The sequence below is a fragment of the Electrophorus electricus genome, chromosome 8, assembly GCF_013358815.1.
Source record: "Electrophorus electricus isolate fEleEle1 chromosome 8, fEleEle1.pri, whole genome shotgun sequence".
Classification (NCBI taxonomy): Eukaryota; Metazoa; Chordata; class Actinopteri; order Gymnotiformes; family Gymnotidae; genus Electrophorus; species Electrophorus electricus.
Genome location: NC_049542.1, coordinates 832,351 through 854,315, shown reverse-complemented (window position 1 = coordinate 854,315; position 21,965 = coordinate 832,351). Strand labels below are relative to the sequence as shown.

The 21,965-nt window shown below is 37.7% G+C and overlaps 1 protein-coding gene, 1 long non-coding RNA gene and 1 pseudogene across 2 annotated transcripts; all 3 read right to left on the bottom strand.

Annotated features, from left to right (window-relative positions):
- Positions 1-663: 663 nt before the first annotated feature.
- On the bottom strand, positions 664-8,739 carry LOC113568062 (annotated as a pseudogene).
- Positions 8,740-13,367: 4,628 nt separating this feature from the next.
- LOC118241824 lies at positions 13,368-19,997 on the bottom strand. Its single transcript, XR_004776371.1, has 2 exons — positions 19,922-19,997; positions 13,368-14,069 (listed from the first exon to the last, which is right to left on the bottom strand). It is a non-coding gene; the product is annotated as an uncharacterized LOC118241824 (long non-coding RNA).
- Positions 14,706-21,330, bottom strand: LOC113569051 (major histocompatibility complex class I-related gene protein-like). Its single transcript, XM_035529028.1, has 8 exons — positions 21,254-21,330; positions 18,460-18,585; positions 17,770-18,024; positions 17,003-17,281; positions 16,222-16,512; positions 15,977-16,096; positions 15,605-15,646; positions 14,706-15,381 (listed from the first exon to the last, which is right to left on the bottom strand). Exons 2-8 carry the CDS (start codon positions 18,515-18,517, stop codon positions 15,335-15,337), a joined length of 1,092 nt encoding a protein of 363 aa, XP_035384921.1. The 5' UTR covers positions 18,518-18,585; positions 21,254-21,330; the 3' UTR covers positions 14,706-15,334.
- Positions 21,331-21,965: the final 635 nt, after the last annotated feature.

Sequence of the window (21,965 nt, the reverse complement as noted above, 5' to 3'; positions counted from 1 at the left end):
TATATATATATAACTGTATCTATCTATCTATCTATCTATCTATATATATATATATATATATATATATATATATATATATATATATATATATATATATATATATATATATATATATATATATAACTGTATATATAAGAGTAAAATTGCAGTATAAATGATAAATTACAGTATAACAAATTACACTGAATTAGAAGCTGTGCAGGATGAGCAGCACAAGTTATGATACAGTCTAATAAAATTATGCAGAATTTAAAAGTGCATTTACATTTTTGTAAATAGAATAAAAAGAAGAATAAAATTAAAATTACAGTGTGAAATAAACTAATTGTGTAATATAAGTGTGTATGCATGAAATGCGATATGCAGAGTGTACAAGATGACAGTGTGTAGTCAGTGACTGGGGTGTAACAGCCTAATACAGGTGATCCCAGATACAGGAGACGAGGCATTACAGATCTGATCCCAGATACAGGTGAGTTATAGACCTGATCCCAGATATAAAGCAATAAAGATCCCAGCAATAAAGCAATGACAAATTAAATTCCACAGTACAAGGAATAAAGTAAGTTATTTATATATATATATATATATATATATATATATATATATATATATATATATATATATATATATATATATATATATATATATGAGAGAGAGAGAGAGAGCAGACAGTTCAGACAGAGGTCCTTCCTCAACTCTGCATATAAAAGTAATATTTAGGATTGTTTGGTAATTCAAAAATGTCTTAAGTAAAATATAATAATATTTAAATGAACACTGTGGTATAAACAGTGTGGTATAAATCAGTAAAGTTTTATATGTAAAACCTCTTTCTACTTACAGCTCCTCTTTTGACACGCCCTGTTCTAATGACTTCATTTTCATTTGCCTCCAGCATGTCAGTGTGCATGAATGTTACATCTACTCATGTGGTTATTTGTAAAGTGTGTAGACGGATTGTGTCTGTTTATTCTCCTCTTCCCTGAACTCCTGTGATCAGTGATGGAAACAGGTGCAGCTGAAAGACTAATGTGTGCAGATACTCACTAAAACTGATCTGACTCCAAATTACATCAACTTAATGAAGTGAAATAACACATTATTTTGGATCACATAACCTCACAGTTGAGCCTCCATAGACCCCAAACCCAGCATAGAGGGGCTGAGTGAATGTGGTGTGGACTGTGTGTAGGAGGGTCATTGTGTCAGAGACTCTGTAGAAGGACAGAGTTACTGCACTGTGATCCACATACACTCCTATTCTGGAGGACGGTGGATCTGAGATCTCAGTCTCAATGTTGTTGTGCCAGAAAGAGAGAGTAGAAGAACATACCAGACTCCAGGACTGAGTGTTGTGTCCAAACCCACACTTATTACCCCGTCCTTTCCTGCTGATATCTTTATATGAGAGTGATATGAACACCCCTCCCCCACTGCTCCACTCAACCTCCCAGTAACAGCGTCCACACACACTCTCCTTACACAACACCTGAGTCCAGTAGTTAAATCTCTCTGGATGTTCAGAGTATGGCTGGACTCTCTTACTGTTTGTCACCACTCTGTTCCTCTCAGACAGGAATGAGGCGACGGTGTGCTGTGTTGGGATCCAGAGTCAGCTGACAGAATCTAAAAAAGAGCATTTTAGGTTTAATTTACAAAATGTATTAATTTATATTAATTTCAGTAAAGATACATTTGTCTGTTGGTTACTGTTTTCATACATTTCCGTATGAAATATTTAAAGATTATACTGTGCTAGTTACTATGGTAGCAACAGCAGATTCATACTGAAATCAGCTAAATGTGTTTCTCTTTCTGTGTTTGTGTGTGTGTGTGTGTGTGTGTGTGTGTGTGTGTGTGTGTGTGTGTGTGTGTGTGTGTGTGTGTGTGTGTGTGTTACATTTCAGGAAATCTTCTCTGGTCTTTGGCTCTGGTGGTAACATCTGAACTGCTGCAGCTGTGGAGAAACAGAATCAAAATATCCAACAGAATGAATGAGGCCCAAATGCTCCATTTAGAACCTGATCAGACTAACAGTGGGATTATATGTGGATTATTTATTTAAAAACAAAACATTCCTGAATCTTACTGTGAATAACGGACTTTGGCAAAGTTCAGTCAGTTTATTCAGGAAGATTATTTGTCTTCATTTGTGTCTCAGTTATTCTCTCTTCTTTCCCTCAATCCCCCCCCCCCCCCCCCGCCATGTGTGTGTGTGTGTGTGTGTCTGTGTGTGTCTGTGTGTGTGTGTTATTAATTTCATGACTGGTTACAGTAGGTTAAGTAGGTTACAGACACAGTCAGTTATATTCCTAAACGTTTAATTACTATGTGAAAATAAAATGATCTATATTTTGTTTTTTATACTTTATAAATGTACTATCCGAAAGCCCAGTGGTATATTTGGTTTTTCACACACGTGCACACACACACACACACACACACACACACACACACACACACACACACACACACACACACACACACACACACACACACACAAACAAAACAACCCCACACCCTACACAAATCTTCATTCTCTCTCCTGTTTGTTTCTATATATTGGTGAGGTTTAATGGGGTTTGTTGTTGTTTATTTAATAGAAGAATCAGTTTCAAACTATTATCACACAAATGTGTGTGATTATTGCTGCCAGTTTATATTTTATAGATTACAGATTATGGCTGTTTAACCTGCCTGAAGTGACAATCCCCATCACATCAGCCTCTCTCCTTCAGGGGGTGATGGTCTCTGTCACCACACTGCCTTCCCCATTGAGGAGAGCACACCTCCACTACACCCCTTCCATGGGTCCTAAACACTCATGCCCTTCATCATCCAGGGTCACGCCCCTGTCCCTCACCAGGTTCACACACTGGGCATTATACCATCCCCCTAACAGCAGAGGGTGGGTTCTTAACCATGAACACACTCCTGATGGTCTCTACAGCACCATCCCACTTCTGACACCACATTCTGTGCTCCTATTACCATGTGGAGAGATTTTGCTGAATTCCTCTTTGCAGAATGTCTCTATTTGCTCCTTCAGATCAGAGAGAGATTTCTTCACTCCATCAAATGAGGGATGTTGATGGACAGAGATGATGTATGAGTCCACAGATCCAGAAGAGACACAGAGGGACGGGAAACTCCAGAGAGAACAACATCATGGGCAAGAATGAATGTGAACTAGAGTACAATATATATTTTCTAATTTTTTATTTATTGTTGCCTTAACAAACATTTGTGAAGAGTCATTATAGAAACTTAATGAGGAGCAGGTTCCTCTGTAGCTGAGACAGAGTTTGTTACCTGGAGGAAATGGATGTGATCCTCTGTGTGGGAGAGCTGTTCCAGCTCAGTGTCTCTCTTCTTAAGATCAGCAATCTCCTGCTCCAGTTGATCCAGCAGTCCTTCAGCTTGACTCAGTCCAGTCTTCTCCTGATCTCTGATCAGCTCTCTCACCTCACAGTGTTTTTTCTTAATGGAGCGGATCAGCTCAGTAAAGATCCTCTCACTGTCCTCCACTGCTGTCTGTGCAGAGCGCTGTTAGGAGACACACAGACAAGATGGAGGTCCATTTAAAGCTGAACCATTATCCACTCTCTCACTGTGATCTTGGATGACTTACAGTGCACATTGTGGTTGTGTAGGATCCCAAAGTGTCCCAACACTGGTCTCCTCACTGGCTGACTGGAGGAGAGGCTCTGAAATAGCTGCTCCAGCAGCTCTCTGCTCAGTACTCACCTTAAGAGTATCCACAGCCTGCTTCAGCTCCTGGACCTTATTCTCTTTCTCCTGGATTCTCTGCTGGTGTTTCCTCTGCTCCTCATGTAGCTGAGTCTGGGGGTGAATACAGTATGTTCAGCTGTTTGTAAATGATGAGCTATGAGGTTGAACATTAATGTCAGGTAAGGAGATAAAGTTCACTCTTTTTCCACAGAGATTAGAGACAGTCATGTGTTACACTGGAGGTATAAAAGCATCAGGATGGGTGTTGGCTGTTCTAATGTTCACTGACCAACCTGTACTGTACTAAAGTCTAGTAAAAACAATTGAATTCACCACTATGTTTACCACAGTAATCTCAATTTAAATTGTAATTTTCATATATTTTATTTTTCACATATTTTATTTGCCATTACCTTGTTTAAAAAACCCTCAATTTTAATAAGCAATTTCCAAATATTTCCTATAACAATAACAACTGAAATGAACAATTAGCTTCTTTAATGAAGAAATGCAAGTAATTCTACACAGGAATAGAATTATCATGAACTGTTTCTATAAGATTTCTTGTTCTCACCTGTTTCTTATTTCTTTCTGCTGCAACTGACACTGTATCATGACCTTTGTGTTCATCCATCATACACAAATAACAAATGAAACTTTGATCAGTACAACAGAAGATCTCAGTCAGTTTAGCATGTTCAGAGCAAATCTTCTCTTGTAGTCTTGAGGAGGCTTTAACCAGCGTGTGTTTCTTAAAGGCAGGAGACTGATAGTGAGGTCTGATATGAGTTTCACAGAAGGAGGCCAGACACACCAAACAGGACTTGATGGCTTTGTGTTTTTTCCCAGTGCAGGAATCACACTCTACATCTCCAGGTCCAGCGTAACAGTGAACAGGAGAAGCAGCTTGGAATTCTGTCTTCTTCAGTTTCTCCACCACTTCAACCAGCATGTAGTTTCTGCGTAGAACAGGTCTTGGAGTGAAAGTCTCTCTGCACTGAGGGCAGCTGTAGACTCCCCTCTGATCATCCTGATACCAGCAGTCATTAATACACACCATACAGAAACTGTGTCCACAGGGAATAGCCACTGGATCCTTCAGTAGATCCAGAAAGACTGGACAGCTGAACTGGTGCTGATCTTCTGAAACTCTGGCCTCTGCCATTTTCCTGCACAGAGAACAATATCATTCCTTCTTTAGTTTTGCACTGGAGGTTTGTGGGTAATGTAGTTTTCTAAGGGAAGCTTATACCAGCAGTTAGCACTTGTGCAAACTGCATGCAGCTGTGTGTGAAGGGTGTGCTGAGGACACTGATGGACAGTCAAAAGACACCAGACACGTGTGTTTAAAACAGCTGTGAGACTCCTGCTTTAATACCCAGCATGTTCTAACACCCTCCTGCTATAACACTCTTTTACTGTTCTTCCATTAGAACACAGATCCACACTGAATAACACTGGATGATCAGATCATTAAACTGGTAGTAAACATCCTCAGTGAAGGTTCTCCCTGAGTTCCCTTCATACCCATCGTTAGGCAGGTGGGGTCCCTGCTAACAGGAGGGTAAAGCTTCAATTATTTATCTGCATTAGGCTTATAGCTCAAGTGTCAAACTGAAAAAAGTTCCATTTGTAAACCAGGATTGTCTGACTGGCAGAATCAGGTATGAAAAAAAATTGCTACATTCCATTTTCATTGAATTTTCCATTCTGGAAGGCACCATTTATTCACCATTATCACAAATTCAGTCTAACATCTTTCTCCTTCATTTTATATCTCTAAACCCTAAAAATAATCTGTATCTTTGTTATATTAATTATACATTTTTCTGCTGTTTAAAGTGGTTATTGAGGTTGGGTATAAACACTCTCTGTAGTACTGTTTAAATGGTTCATTTCGTATTAAGATGTTGTGTAAATCATCAGGCATTTTCCAAAATTTCTAAATGAATTTTCCTGCTTTGATTCTAATTTTCCACTTTCTCAGTGGATATCTAGATATGAACCATCAGTTCCACTAACATCTCCTCAGCAGAGAGGTCAAGACGTTGTCCATCCATGCTTTTATCACTGTCATCACTCTCCCCTGCTGCTCTCTGGATTTCCTTTGCTGCCATGAATCAGTTTGGATGGATGATGTTCAGAACGAAGCCCTCAGACAGAACCAGCCGGACTTCACCAACCTACAAAAAGTAAACAAATAGACAAACACAATTTTAACCCAAACTGTTACTGTCAGAATTCCTGATCAACTCCTGCAGCAGATTAAGTCTGAAACAATCTCTCATTATATTATCACAAAAATGCCCTGATGGCCCCTTTGACAGGACATGATGACCAGAAACCTCAGAATATTTTTAAATGTTTAAGTCTTTATATGTTTCATTTCTATACACGTCTAACTAACATTACTCCTGTTGAACAGAATCGGAAGACTCTGTACTTTGTGCTACACGTGACATGTGCGTGTGTCCGCGTCTGCTTGTGGTCCAGACTCCAAACTCAAATGACTCAGCACTCTTATCTGGTTTCCCTTATTGGATTGTCTTTATTATCAGCTTTTGCCTGTATACACATAAATGGTCCTTTTTTAGGTTACTGCTGCAACTGCTCGAAAAACTCTAAATAAGGAAAGAAAAATGTTTTCATGTATTCGGAGTCATTTCCCCAAAAGGCATAACTGATCAATTAGAGACACTTTGTGTGTGTGTGAGTGTGTGTGTGTGTGTGTGTGTGTGTGTGTGTGTGTGTGTGTGTGTGTGTGTGTATGAGAGAGAGAGAGAGAGAGACTCTTGTCAAAGAAAAAAACGCTAAATAAAAAAAATATATAAAATAAATAAATAAATAAATAAATATATATATATATATATATATATATATATATATATAATATAAAATAATGCTCACTAATAAGACAACGATTATGTAAGGGAACAATATTGTGCTTCTTATTCACAATATATATTATTGTATATTTCCAATATATATTATTGTATATTTTAATCTATATTATTGTATATTGTATATTTTCCTAAAGAACCACAATGACAGAGCTCTCTCCTTCTCGACTTGCCTTCAGTAGAACCCTGCGGTACTCAGTAAAGATCACATGAGGGTTCATAGGAATCAAAACACGAAAGTTCAGGTGCAGCTGCAGTTGTGAACAGGGAATTGTAGTTTAACTTGATACACTAACGTATATGCTTCTGCAATATAATATTAACCCATGTAGATACTGAAAAAATAAACAACATTCATTTCTACAAACAATATTGTATGAATTCACCTAGACAGATGTATTCTTTTTGTCTATTTTAACTCCGTTACACCTAAATAAAGTTTGAGAGCAAGCAGGTATTCTGTGTGCTAAGAGAGCGACAGCGCTTCTATCACTTTCGTTCTCATGTGACAATGTCTCTCAGCGACCAGTAGAGGGAGACATCGAGGCACTCTGGATAACAGCCTTTACTCTGGTACGTTTACATGAACATCTTAATATAATAATTTCATTACATTACAGCTGTTAAGAATACAAATGTTTTTTCACTGTGTTACTGTGTTCAACATCATATGGAAACCCAGACCAGAGGGACTGAGGGGCACTAATGAATTAACTTTAATTATAAGTCTATCTAAATGAAAGGACATAAATACACACGTGAACAGTACAACTTGGTCAAGGTATAAGGTAGGACTGAACATATGTGCAATGTATAAACAATATGATCAGCAATAAACACAAGAAATTATATTTAATTTCATTACACTTAAAAGTTATTAAATCACTTGTCCTATTAAGTTTATTTTATTCAATAATATTCAATTTAATATTTTATTCCTCTCCTCTCCACACTCCCCTCACTAGAGTTGCAGGAGGCATCGAAAGTTCAGTGCTTTTTCAATACTACAGTGTAGCAAACGAGTTGACTCAAACCCAATACCCTCGTGATGAGAGTCAAACATGTAAACCAGCAAGCAAGTAAGCAGGCAATGACTGCAGCTTGGTATGCTGACTACAATATATGGTAAAACTCCACACTAACTGAACAGACGGGAGAGTTTAAGTACAGAGATTGATGAGTGAAAGCAGGAACAGGTTAGCTCAGTGACAGAAACCATGGTAACCAGGCCAGTGTTCAGGCTAGGAGGACCTCTAGTGACTAGAAGGGACTATTGCTGACACAGACTTTGGAAACCCGTATTGCCTGACTGACTGGTAGGTGTAAGGTGAAATGGTACATTCCATTTTTCATTGAACTTTTCATAAGGTGCCATTTACTCACCATTATCACAAGTGCCATTTAATGTCTATTACTTTAGTTTTATTTCTAAAACCTAAGACTATGAACACTATCTTTGTTCTATTAATTTGTAATTTTCTCTCTGTTGTGTAAAGTGCATATTGAGGTTGGGTATAAACACCCTCTGTAGCACTGTTTAAATGGTTCGTTTCAAATCAATTGCAAAATTAATTTTCCTGGTTTTAATTCCAGTCTTCTCCTTGGATCTCTAGATATGAATCATCAGTTCCTCTAATCTCTCTGTCGTAGCGTCGTTGATGTGGCTGTTCAGTAAGAACCTGATATAGTCCTGATAGTAAAAAACTTTACAGCGACTTCTCACGTTCAGAGACTTAATAACGTACGCTGTACAAATATGACTAGAATTTCATTAGACGGGCTACCGTGTTTGTCTCTTCAGGAGGGGGAACTCCCCGCGTTTAGGACTCTTTAAGGTAAAAGATCGTGTTTTATGAGGAAATGAAGGCCATCAATTTGCTACTAGTAAACTATGACGCCTAAACTTAAGACAGGAAGAAGTACTCATACAAAAACAAATACTAAGGCCTAATTTACAACTATAATGTATAATCATGTAGCATTTTTATCCATATTTATGTTTAAATCATAAAAATGTAAACTTGCCTAAGCAAAGTCCGAGAGCAAGCAGATATTCTGCGTGTTTTGAGAGCGAGAGCGCTTCTATCACTTTCGTTCTCATGTGACAATGTCTCTCAGTGACCAGTAGAGGGAGACATCGAGGCACTCTGGATAACAGCCTTTACTCTGCTACGTTTAATCTAATAATTTCTTTACATTACAGCTGTTACTAATGAAAATGTTTTACGTTTATGCCGATTTTGTTACTGAGCACAACATTTCAAAAGCCAGACTAGAGGAACTGAGGGGGACTGATGAATCAACTTTAATTATAAATTAAAAACACATGAACAGGTAGGACTGAACAATTGTACAATGTATAAATGATATGAGCAGCAATAAATCCATGAAATGATATTTAATTTAATTACCCTCAAAAGCTATCACTTGTCATATTAAGTTTTTTATTTTATTCAATATTTTATTTCACTCCTCTCACCACAGAGTTCACACTTTGCCCCTCCACACTCCCCTCACTAGAGCTGCAGGAGGCATCGAAGGTTCGGTGCTTTTTCAGTACTACAATGTAGCAAACGAGTCGACTCTGTAACATTCGATGCTTTCAATGCTGAATATAACCTGAGGAACCGAATCAGTATTCTGGACATGTGAATCAAACTGCGCGTGCTAATTTGACTCGGACGGGTGACACTCCAGCTGTCTCGAGCAGCGAGAAGGCAGCACAGACTGTGTGAAGGCGGGAAGCTCGCTAGCTCGCTAGCTAGCATGGCTACAACAACAATGAAAGACGGTCTCAAGGAGCCAAGTGTGGCCACATTTAGCCTACATCACTGATGAAGACGGCCAGAAAACGGATACAACAAAATCTCTACGAAAAAGGTGTTATAAATCTCTCCACTGCAAAACAGCAACCAGCAGCTTAACAAAGCATTTGACCAAGAAGTATCCTGACCTATACAAAGTGACAGGTTACCATAGATAAAGGCTACACCGGTTTGTATGGGAACGTGTCTTTTCTGGGCTTGTTCCTGTGAGCATGGTGTCCTCCGTCCCTTCTTTCTGGGTGTGTCCCCGTTTTAATGGAAAACAAGCCCTCTAGGTACATCAGGTCCTTCAAAGGTGTTCAGCCCATCAACCATATGTCATACTGCCTCCAGCTCCCACAGTCGTTGTACATAAACCCCACACCTAAGGCTCCTCCTATATTTCTTCGGTGTGATATCTGCAACCGTGACACCCAGGCTAACTGAGCAGTGAGCACAGTGTGTATGTGAACTAGCTAACACTGCCAGAGCTAATGTAGGCTAATCTCCTCCCAGTCAAACAAACCCGACATATTACAGGTCCAATAGGAAAATGAAGGATAAGGAACATGGTGGGGAATGAAGTGTGAAAGACCCTCAGATGGAAGCAGGGGACTGGACCCTGGATTACCTGCACCCACTCAAACACTACACATTTAGTGAGAGTTTTAGTTTTGTAAGAAACAATCATGATCTGCTGAATATGAGGGAATGATTAGTGATCTAAACCTCCCTGAAAATAACTGATTTCAAAAAAGCTAAATACAAGAAACTAAAATCAAAATCCAAGCCACAAAATATATAGTTACATAAAGCAAAACACATATAAAAGGCCAGCTGGTGTCTGTCATATTCAGAGTAGCCTTTAGGACTGTAAGGAATATCACAAATGTGTTTAATTAAAACAAGAAATCTAATAGTCATAATAATGTCTTGGCATTATCAGTGAAGTCTTAGATTTACAGGTAAGATACAGATGTCTCTCATATGTAAGATCACATTATACTTGGTATACTTAAACACAACCAATACAATCAATTTTATTTTCACTCATCTGTCTTGATTGCCAGAGTACACATGAACCCTGCCACTTTGAACATATGAGAAGAGGACTTCTTTAAAATTAATTATGAATGATTTCTGCCACATTAGCCAGAATGCTCAAAAGTAGATCTATAAAAAGCAACTGTTTTTGTATGTTTGAAGCCAATTTCAAAGCCAAATGTAAAGTTAAATGTATTTATACAGCTCTTTTTACAACAGCTGTTGTCACAAAGCAGTTTTACACATGTCTGAGTCCATGCCCCCAGTGAGCAAGCCAAGGAAGCAAGGAAAAACTCCCTAGAGCACGAGGAAGAAACCCTGAGGGGAACCAAGACTCAAAGATGGGGCCCATCCTCCTCTGGCTGACCAGAAATCACAAAAAATCAAATGACTAGAGAGGTTTAAAATAGACCCTGAAATACAACCCGCAGACTCAGTTTCAGTGAATATAATCTTACAATGGCCAACAAAATGTAATTTTAAAAAGTTACATTTTTCAAAACACTTCTCAACCATGCAAAACGGAATAAATGTTAAAGTAGACTGAAACTGTGTTATTGCAAATCAACACTAGAGGGCATCTTAAGTAAATAAATAAGATCTGATCCCAGATAGAGGAGATGAGGGACTACAGACCTGATCCCAGATAGAGGAGATGAGGGATTACAGATCTGATCCCAGATACAGGAGATGAGGGATTACAGAGCTTGGCTCTGGTGTTTATGTGGCAGAGTGATAAAGAACCCTTTGTACAGATGATATGTAGGGTGATTCAGCTATAGTATAGCTATGCAAGAAACAAAACAAAATGACAAAAATTGTATGTCAGGGAATTATTTGTGATCTGCACATTCACAGAAAACCTAAAATAGTTGAGAAAAGCAATAAAGAAATGAAATTCCCCAGTACAAGGAATAAGGTAGTTTCCCCTGAACTTAGATTTTTAGACTTAATATAAGCAGTATACAGGCCCAAACTGTAACTTTTTTCCTGTTGCTTTCTAGTCTAACGGTTTGTTATCGTGAAAGTATAGCCTTCTCTCCACCGTATGTGTTGTTTGTATTGTTTGTTAGCGTGAAGTGAGTTAGCCTTATTCAGCTAAAGAGCTAGCCACAACTCCATGCTACACCACTGAACGGGCTACTCCTCGACAAAGAGGATTGGAATCTCCACACTACTGCTCATGTGGATGGACTAGGAGGACCGGAGTTTCAGAAAGTTAAAGTAGTGATCAAAATATTATCCGGTGTTCTCCTAAGGTGACTTGTGATCTCAGTGTAGTGTGTTTTGAGGGCTTCTGTATCAGTTTAGAGTCGTACAACAGTGTGTTTGAAAGCATGAAGATTTATCATGTTTCTGTGGGTATCTGAAGACACAGCGCAGAGAGCTGAACAGGACCAAAGTGGATTATTCTGGTTTGTTTTAGCAAAAGGGTACCAAGTGGTACAAGAAACAGTGTTATCAATATTAGGAGGGCATATGAGATCTTTTTATTTTTTTTAAAGAGACGTCCCTTGTTTGAATATAATGGAACCAAACTCTACCTGGTATAAGTATTGAATATCAAATTGCATAATGGTAATAATTTGGACATGATGGAATATGTAAAAAATGAAGGAAAAGTGTATAAAAGTGTATTTAAAAAAAGGTAGCTAATTTTAAGAAGTGAAGGTTTATCTTTCAGTGATTCCTACATGTTATTAAGTGAACGCTTCAAGATGGAGGATCCTGACAGGTCAGACTGTCGGGATTAAGATAGAGCTAAACCTTCTGTCTTCGGGTTCCCCACTCATCCCCAAAGAATACATGTCATATGCTATAAGGATTTGATAGCTAGTCGCTTAAAGTGTTTTCTTGTTCTTTCTCAGTGTTTAGGAATCAGTCATGCATTTTGTGTTACACCGTAAGATACTTTTAAAAAATTGTTTTGATTTCATATTTTTCTTACCTTTTAGCAACTGGCAAGTAATATTCCACACTTCTGTACTATACTGTATATTGTACTACTATATCTCATTTTATACTATATTATGCATTTTCCATACTATTTTTGTACTATATTTTTACGATTTTACCACATAATGTAAATGTTGTACTGGAGTAACATCTGAATTTCCCCTCTGGAGCATTAAAGGCTATATCTTATTTCCCTTTGTTTGTCTTGGAGAATATGCATATCCTTTGACTGCTAAAAAATACAGAAAATAAAACACAAAGCAAACTGACTGTCAGTGTCTTACTTTTTTATTTGCATTTCCCAATTTTGTTTCATTTTTGTCAATAATCATCAATTATGAGTACTTTAAGATAAACTGTATCGATAACTGTGCTCTGACCTGGAGTGCCAGCAAAGATTAAAATGATCCAAAGGTAGAAGCTGCCATTTCCACAATGTAAAAAAAACCTTTCTGCTCATTTAATGTTCATTAAATTATACAGGGACATATCCAAGTATTAGACTTGGAATATAAACGATTGTTCATGACAATTATTTTACATCAGTTCATGTAGTCCCATATGTGTGAGCTCTTTATGTTTGTTAATGACAGCTTAACTACAACGCTACATACGTTTCAGCCATTGCACTACATTCGCACTACTATTGTCCAAAAGATGACAGATGGACAAATTAACAAATAAAATGAAGTTCTAAGACCCGAGTTCTTTTTGGTTCTGGACTGAAAAAAACCCCAACTTTTCCTATACTTTCCTAAACGTCAACCTCTTCTAAGAAAAGCCCAGGAAAAACCTCCCAAAGTCTTACTGCATCCGGATTTTATCCAAATCTCTGGAGGGGTGTTAACAAGGGAGTTGGTCTAACTAACTCATTCACTTCTAAGTCATGAATACTGATTTCCTTTTTCTCACTCTAGAAGGGTTCAGATTTCTTCCAGTCATTTTATTTTAGCTGATTACAAATATAAAAACACAAAGGAAAACAGTTACACATTCCATATAATAACTTAATACATAAAGCCAGATAGGCCAGATTTTCATAGATTTTCACACTTAAGTAGAACGTTATTACCACACAAATTCACTTGTGCATGTCCATGTCTAAGACACTATTTCTCATTTTCTTTAGGCTCAGAATGTCACAACTTATTAATTAATAACTGCATACAATGAACCTGCTGCTATGAACACACAGTTCAGTTAGATTATATGACAAATCTCGCTACAGTCACTGGGTGGCACTGTGGGTCCGTGAACTCAAAATACTGTGACCTCAGAGGAACTCAAAACATGACAACCTCAATTCCTTTAATAATTCTTTGTGTGATTCTTTAAAAACCTTCCCTCTGTCATCTGCTGAATAACTTCACCTAGGACACGCGTGCCACTTGTGGGTATAAACACGTCAAAGAGAAACCACACTGCACACAACAGCTGAATTTAAACAAGTGGTGCACTGCATGGCAGTTCCATAACTCGCTCATTAACTCTGTGAAACAAATGGATCAAATACACTGGATCATCTAATAGAAAAATAATATAAAAAATAACTAAACACATATCAAATAGAAACACAATACCATATCCAGCATATTTACAGCATAAAAAAAGTTGTTTTGATTTTTCTTACCTTTTAGCAACTGGCAAGTAATATTCCACACTTGATAAATTGACTACAAATTAAAGATTTTCTACATTGTGTGAAGTTAACAACTGGGGTATCAGTTTAATTGAATTGAAAATATTATACATTATATAAATATTATATATTATTTAAATATAAGAAGCTACGCCAAAACTTTCATAAAGCACTAGGCCTCTTTGTGTATCACGATAATGTATAGAACGCCATTACATAATGATGGTGTGTGTGTTTCTGCAAATGTGGGCAAGAATAAGAGAAGTGCTGTGGCTCTGTGTGAAGTGCAATGCCACCACAACCAACCCACAGACCCGCTGAATGGACATGGCACTGATATAACATATGTTAATATGTTATATAACAATATAGTTATACCTAAACACTCGATGTTGTATTTGTGTAATATTAGATACAATGGTGCTATATCTGTGTAAACATGTGGTATCTATGTAATGTAATTATATTGGATGTTAGGTACTGACTGGCCGTTCTCCAACTTTGAACTTTAACAGCTACTGAACGGACTGACTTGCTTTGCTGATTTCTTAATAGACTGAATGAAAATGGGGAGAAGACTCAAATCTTATTTTCCATCATTTCAACAGAATTTTTAAGATTTGAAAGTTTTCTTTAAGATTTTAGTGACTTATTGATCATTGACATAGAGAGACAGTAGAAACATACAAAAAACAAAACAGCAATGAAGTAATTAAATTACAGCACCAAAACCCGTGATTAAAGGTTGCACAAAGTTACACTAATGAAATACAACTAGTCGTGTGCAGAAACTATGGGACAGTTCTTAACCACAGTCACCCAAAATCATTTATGAATTCATGTAAAAATGTATACCTTATGCGTGGGGACACGAAAACACCTGTTCCGCCACATCATACTAAATATTAACTATTAGAAATGTAATGAGTCAGAATAATTTTTAATAGATATAATCAAAGCGTACACATTCTTTATATCATGGAGATGCTTCTAGACCATTCAAAATGTAATTAAACGAGTTATTTCCATGCCATGAAATTCATACAGTAGTCTGACACCATCTTAACTGGCGATTTTCTTTTGTTACCCTGCGCATTTACAGCGCAGCTTCCTGCGTTATTTCGTTCTGTCCGTGAGGCTGCGGTAATGCCCTTTAATGCCCTTTAATGCCACTCCACGTTCATTCAGACCCTCCGGTTCTGTATTTCTGACAGCGAAACACAATACCATATCCAGCATAGTACAAATTGAGTGCTCTAGTTTGTAGTGGTAGTGTCTGAAGATGCCTCACTCTGAACATTGCCTGTAAAACACACAAGATACTAAAATACAAGACTTTTGTTGACAACATCATCTCTATAATTGAGTGTTAAACGTTTTACATCAGAGAAGTAACCAGCTGACTATTGACTGGCATTTTGTACTGAGCTCAACTTCAGTGAAATTTTAAGAGGCTACTGTATGTGTAGAACACCACAGTATTACTAACAGAAATAATAACTGAGCTCTTGAATTAAACTGCTTACTGCACACAGAAGTGTAAGTGACCAGAGGGGATTTCTTTGCTCCTAAAACACAGAAAACATGAAATATAACAGATGAGAATTAAAAAAAAAAAAAAAAAAAAAAAAAAAATATATATATATATATATATATATATATATATATATATATATAAAATAAATGGTTGTGGTCTTGGGATACAGAGTTTGGCCTGGTAGGCATTTAAGGGTAGACATGAGGTCTACTAAAGCAATAGTTAATCAGGAGAAAAATATGAAGAATACAGCTCTTAATTTTGTCTTCATTTACTAATAAGTCTAGTATGTGTTATACATTTAAGACAAAGTTGGGATTCAACATGCAAAATGTAATAAAAGACAAAACATCCATCTCACCGTTGCGTTTCCTGCGGTATACGAGGAAAACAGTGACAGGAACAATCACACACACAACCACCAGCCCAAGCACCATAACCACCACAGTCATGGTGGACGCGTCTACAGGGAGCCTGATTTCTGCCAACAGAGGAAAAGTGAGAATTAGTCTCCTACTAATTATTCCAAGGATCATCTGTGAGTTATTGATGGATGTTTATTTGGACAGTATGTGTACAATAACACTGGCTGATGAGGGCTGATACCCATGCTGATGTCAATCTTGTTGTCCAGGCTGAGGTGCATGACCGCGCAGGTGTAGTTGTGTTTCTCTCGCATCTCCTCTGCACTGACCTCCAGCCTCTTCCTCATCTGGTAGGTCCCGTCTCCGTTAGGCAGCACCTCCCCTCCAATCACACGCTCCTCAGTCACGGGTTGGCCGTCTCTCAGCATGGTCAGGTTGATGTGACGCGGGTAGAAGCCAGTGGCCAGGCAGGTCAGCAAGGCCCCTCCAGAGTGTGTAGGAGCCTTCTGGAGGAGCCTGACTCTGGGCTTTACTTCAGAGGAGGAGTTAAATACAAGCAACACAACCAATTAAAACAGTTCAGTGTCCTCATTACCCAGGTGTCCTAATTATTAAAAACCATTGAATAAACCTTATTTAAACATCAGTAAATGGCTACTGCAAATGGAAAGCAATCACAAAAAAATGTCTAAGAGAAATCCAACCCTACACACTTTGTGTCCAAATTTTATGTTCTAAAAACACTGATTCAGCCCAAACTATTTTCTTCCCAGTGTTTACTAAAAACACGTTCACATCTTGATCCAGTGAGAGTCCACTGTGAACCAATTAACTGTAAACCAATCAACACTGTTCTCACAGAAGAGAAATTAGCATGACAGGTTTATGACTGCAGCTTTAACTGAATATGATGGAACAAATGACCAATCATATCCTCAGATGTGTTCAAAATGACCAATCATATCCTCAGATGTGTTCAAAATGACCAATCATATCCTCAGATGTGTTCAAAAGATTGGTACCTTTCCTCCTGATTTGATTTCTGTTCTCATGCAGCAAGTCCTTCAGTGCTTTGATGCAGACAGGGCTGTAAACATTTGCATACAGCCACTGAACATGATTCTTTTTAAACGTGTCCCACAGATTTGTGAACAATGCTGGAAGCGTGAGGGTGTTGAGCTGTGAGTTAAAGAGTAACTCTCCTTGTCCGACTCCGTTGAAAGCTTCCCATGACCGCAGCATTCCTGGCGAGTCCTTATCAAACAGCTCACATCCTGCCAGTCTCTGCTGAACATTAACTCCTGTCACAGAATGGAAAAGAATACGTTACTTGATAAAAAATAAAAAGCTAATATGCCAAATACACCAGGTGTTTTGTTTAAGTAGGCCCACATGCCAACCATTAAACTCTCTTCTAAGATTTATACTGACTGCATTTACTGCATAACTGCTAGTTAAGGAATTCTAGAAAAACAGGTACGTTGTGGTAAAATAGCAATTTCAAGTTTGAGCAACAAATACAGATGGTGAAAAAACTAGACAGACAGGTAGGTAGTGGTAGCTCAGTGGTTAAGGTACTTGACTAGTAATCTGAAGGTTGCCAGTTTAAGCACCAACACTGCCAAGTTACCACTGTTGGGGCTCCTGTGAAAGACTCTTAATTACTCAAGCTGTGTTCAGTTATAATTGTAAGATGCTTTAGATAAAAGTGTCAGATAAATTCTGTAAATGTAAAGCAGGCTGAGAAACTGCTGAAACACAGTGAATTCTTGAAGAGTTGAGCTCATACCATGTGTAACATTGTAGTGTTTTGCCAAAACCAAAACCCAGTTTTTCATGCTTCTATACTGGTGATCAAATATTAATATTAAATCTTTCTGTAATGTATCTTCATGGGCAGGTTTGTAGTCTCTGTAGATTAACTTCTTTACATCCGAGTCATAATACAACATCTGAACATCATCCAGCATCACCACTGCACTGAACTCTGGGAACGGTGTTTTTCCAAAGATGAACATTGAAAATACATACAGAGAATGTGAATCTGTAAAAAGAGGAACAAACCAAATGCACTTAGTTTTCCTAGCACATGGGCATATTAAATGCATTCCATCTACGCTTGTATTAAAGCATGAAATGAAATATGAATGCGATCCGATCACCGAAAACCCGTTTTAATGCACAGAATAAACATATTCTAGGTTGCAGCAAGAAGCAGCAAGTGAAATTTTTATTTCAATGCATATCTATGTGCAAAATAATATTTTAGAAGTGTATAGATTTCATATGTAATTCAGACGAACCGATGATTTAACAGGGCTGAGTATTTCTGCAGTGCTATATGTATGCAAACTACACAACCTCAAGTTACTCTAAATTGTCCTCTATTTGAAGGCAGCCTGCTTTAATAGCTACAGACATGTAGTCCAACATTTGTGAAGCAGAGTTTGAACAAAATTCGTATCAGAAGTGGTCTTACCTGTACTGCAGAGGTACGGTAGAACAGAAACACAGCATAAACACATTAGCCTCTTCATGTTGGCTCAGGTCCTGAAATTATGTAACCTGATATACCTGAAACCAAAGTCCTAACGCAACAGCGCAGCTCAAAAAAACAGGAGAGAAAAAAGACTTATTTATGGGGAAAAGAAGACCCAAGTTTGTTTATATAAAGAAATAAAAATAAGAAAATACATTTCAATATTTCATTTCCTCTTAATAGTCATGTGGCAGTGCCAAGAAGAGTGTTTTTGTAAAAGCAGGAAGTGACTGAAAGAGTGATGAGCCTGAACAAGAAAATGAAAACAAAACAGGCTTGGATTCCTTCTAGTATCGAAACAGACGCTGGCTTCTCTCCTGGTGGGAGGTACAAGTAACGCACTGTGGGTTTAATCCTGTGGGTTTAGATAGAGGATGAGTAGGGCAACTAAGGAACAGATGTGATGAGTATTTAATAATCTGGTGATAGGGGGAACTGAGGAACAGGTGTGATGAGTATTTAATAATCTGGTGATAGGGGGAACTGAGGAACAGGTGTGATGAGTATTTAATAATCTGGTGATAGGGGGAACTGAGGAACAGGTGTGATGAGTATTTAATAATCTGGTGATAGGGGGAACTGAGGAACAGGTGTGATGAGTATTTAATAATCTGGTGATAGGGGGAACTGAGGAACAGGTGAGTGAGTAATCAAATGTTTTTGGTTAAGGAAAGTTAAAGTAGTGATCAAAATATTATCCGGCGTTCTCCTAAGGTGACCTGTGATCTCAGTGTAGTGTCCTTTGAGGGTTTCTGTATCAGTTTAGAGTCGTACAACAGTGTGTTTGAAAGCATGAAGATTTATCATGTTTCTGTGGGTATCTGAGGACACAGCGCAGAGAGCTGAACAGGACCAAAGTGGATTATTCTGGTTTGTTTTAGCAAAGGAGTACCAAGTGGTAAGAGAAACAGTGTTATCAATATTAGGAGGGCATATGAGATCTTTTTATTTTTTTTAAAGAGACGTCCCTTGTTTGAATATAATGGAACCAAACTCTACCTGGTATAAGTATTGAATATCAAATTGCATAATGGTAATAATTTGGACATGATGGAATATGTAAAAAAATGAAGGAAAAGTGTATAAAAGTATATTTAAAAAAAGGTAGCTAATTTTAAGAAGTGAAGGTTTATCTGTCAGTGATTCCTACATGTTATTAAGTGAACGCTTCAAGATAGAGGACTATGACAAGTCAGACTGTCGGGATTAAGATAGAGCTAAACCTTCTGTCTTCAGGTTCCCCACTCATCCCCAAATAATACGTATCATATGCTATAAGGATTTGATAGCTAGTCGCTTAAAGTGTTTTCTTGTTCTTTCTCAGTGTTTAGGAATCAGTCATGCATTGTGTTACACCGTAAGATACTTTTAAAAAGTTGTTTTGATTTCATATTTTTCTTACCTTTTAGCAACTGGCAAGTAATATTCCACACTTGATAAATTGACTACAAATTAAAGATTTTCTACATTGTGTGAAGTTAACAACTGGGGTATCAGTTTAATTGAATTGAAAATATTATACATTATATAAATATTATATATTATATAAATATAAGAAGCTACGCCAAAACTTTCATAAAGCACTAGGCCTCTTTGTGTATCACGATAATGTATAAAATGTATGGACATAATGTATGGACATGGCACTGATATAACATATGTTAATATGTTATATAACAATATAGTTATACCTAAACATTCGATGTTGTATTTGTGTAACATTAGATACAATGGTGCTATATCTGTGTAAACATGTGGTATCTATGTAATGTAATTATATTGGATGTTAGGTACTGACCAGCCGTTCTTCAACTTTGAACTTTAACAGCTACTGAACGGACTGACTTGCTTTGCTGATTTCTTAATAGACTGAATGAAAATGGGGAGAATACTCAGATCTTATTTTCCATCATTTCAACAGAATTTTTAAGATTTGAAAGTTTTCTTTAAGATTTTAGTGACTTATTGATCATTGACATAGAGAGACAGTAGAAACATACAAAAAACAAAACAGCAATGAAGTAATTAAATTACAGCACCAAAACCCGTGATTAAAGGTTGCACAAAGTTACACTAATGAAATACAACTAGTCGTGTGCAGAAACTATGGGACATTTCTTAACCAGTCACCCAAAATCATTTATGAATTCATGTAAAAATGTATACCTTATGCGTGGGGACACGAAAACACCTGTTCCACCACATCATACTAAATATTAACTATTAGAAATTTCATGAGTCAGAATAATTTTTAATAGATATAATCAAAGCGTACACATTCTTTATATCATGGAGATTCTAGACCGTTCAAAATTTAATTAAATGAGTTATTTCCATGCCATGAAATTCATACAGTAGTCTGACACCATCTTAACTGGCGATTTTCTTCTGTTACCCTGCGCATTTACAGCGCAGCTTCCTGCGTTATTTCGTTCTGTCCGTGAGGCTGCGGTAATGCCCTTTAATGCCCTTTAATGCCACTCCACGTTCATTCAGACCCTCCGGTTCTGTATTTCTGACAGCGACCTGAATTTCACGTTAAACGCCAAATTCAAATGTCACGCGTAGGCGGGTTTTTACGGCCGAATGTAAACAAGTCGCCCTGATAAGAGTCCGAAGTCTCCCAGAGCTCGACACAAACTTTGGGTAGCAGGTGGTTCACTGAAGGGATTTATTTAAACGGACAAACGGCGAGACGGTTGATTGAACATATTTGGGTAAATCGCGGTCTTACCTGAACTGCAGCCGTACGGGAAAGCTATCAGGCCTGTACAGCAGACGAATATGAGGCTCTTCATCTTGGGGTTCACTTTCAGTTTCGGTATGAACTTACTAATATTGGTCGTAACCAATGACGACCACCCAGCAAACGACGGACGTCCCAGCTATCAAAGCTCACATTTCATTCAGCGCTGGTGGAAATCCATGATTTATGGAATACAACTAAATGTTGCGCTTATGATTTTTAATCGATTATTTTTAGTTCAGTCAACACTGAGAGCATTTTATTACAGTATTTTATAACTGACATGTAAATGCATTATACATGCATGAAACGTATGTCTGTATTGCTAGAATAAGCCTGTATGATTAATATAATTTTGAGCTAAAATCAGCAGAATGGCTACACTAGTTAATCTTAATTCTGGCTAAATGGTGTTACATCCATGATATTTATGGAAGAAACATTCAACTGCTCCCAAGTATATAAATCTAAAATGATTCTGAGCTGGGATCAACAGAAAGTTACACAGGGGTGCCGGGCAGATCCCCTGCCAGAACAGGCTTCCCCGCTTAAGTCTGGTCACATGTCTCCTGTTTTCATCCTACTTCAACCACTCCATGCTTGTTTCAACTCTCAGTGAACGGCTCAGTGAAGGGCTGGACTTTGCTCTAAACTCTACACAGCTCACTTCCTCCTGCCGGGGCCTGTGAATGTTTTCAGG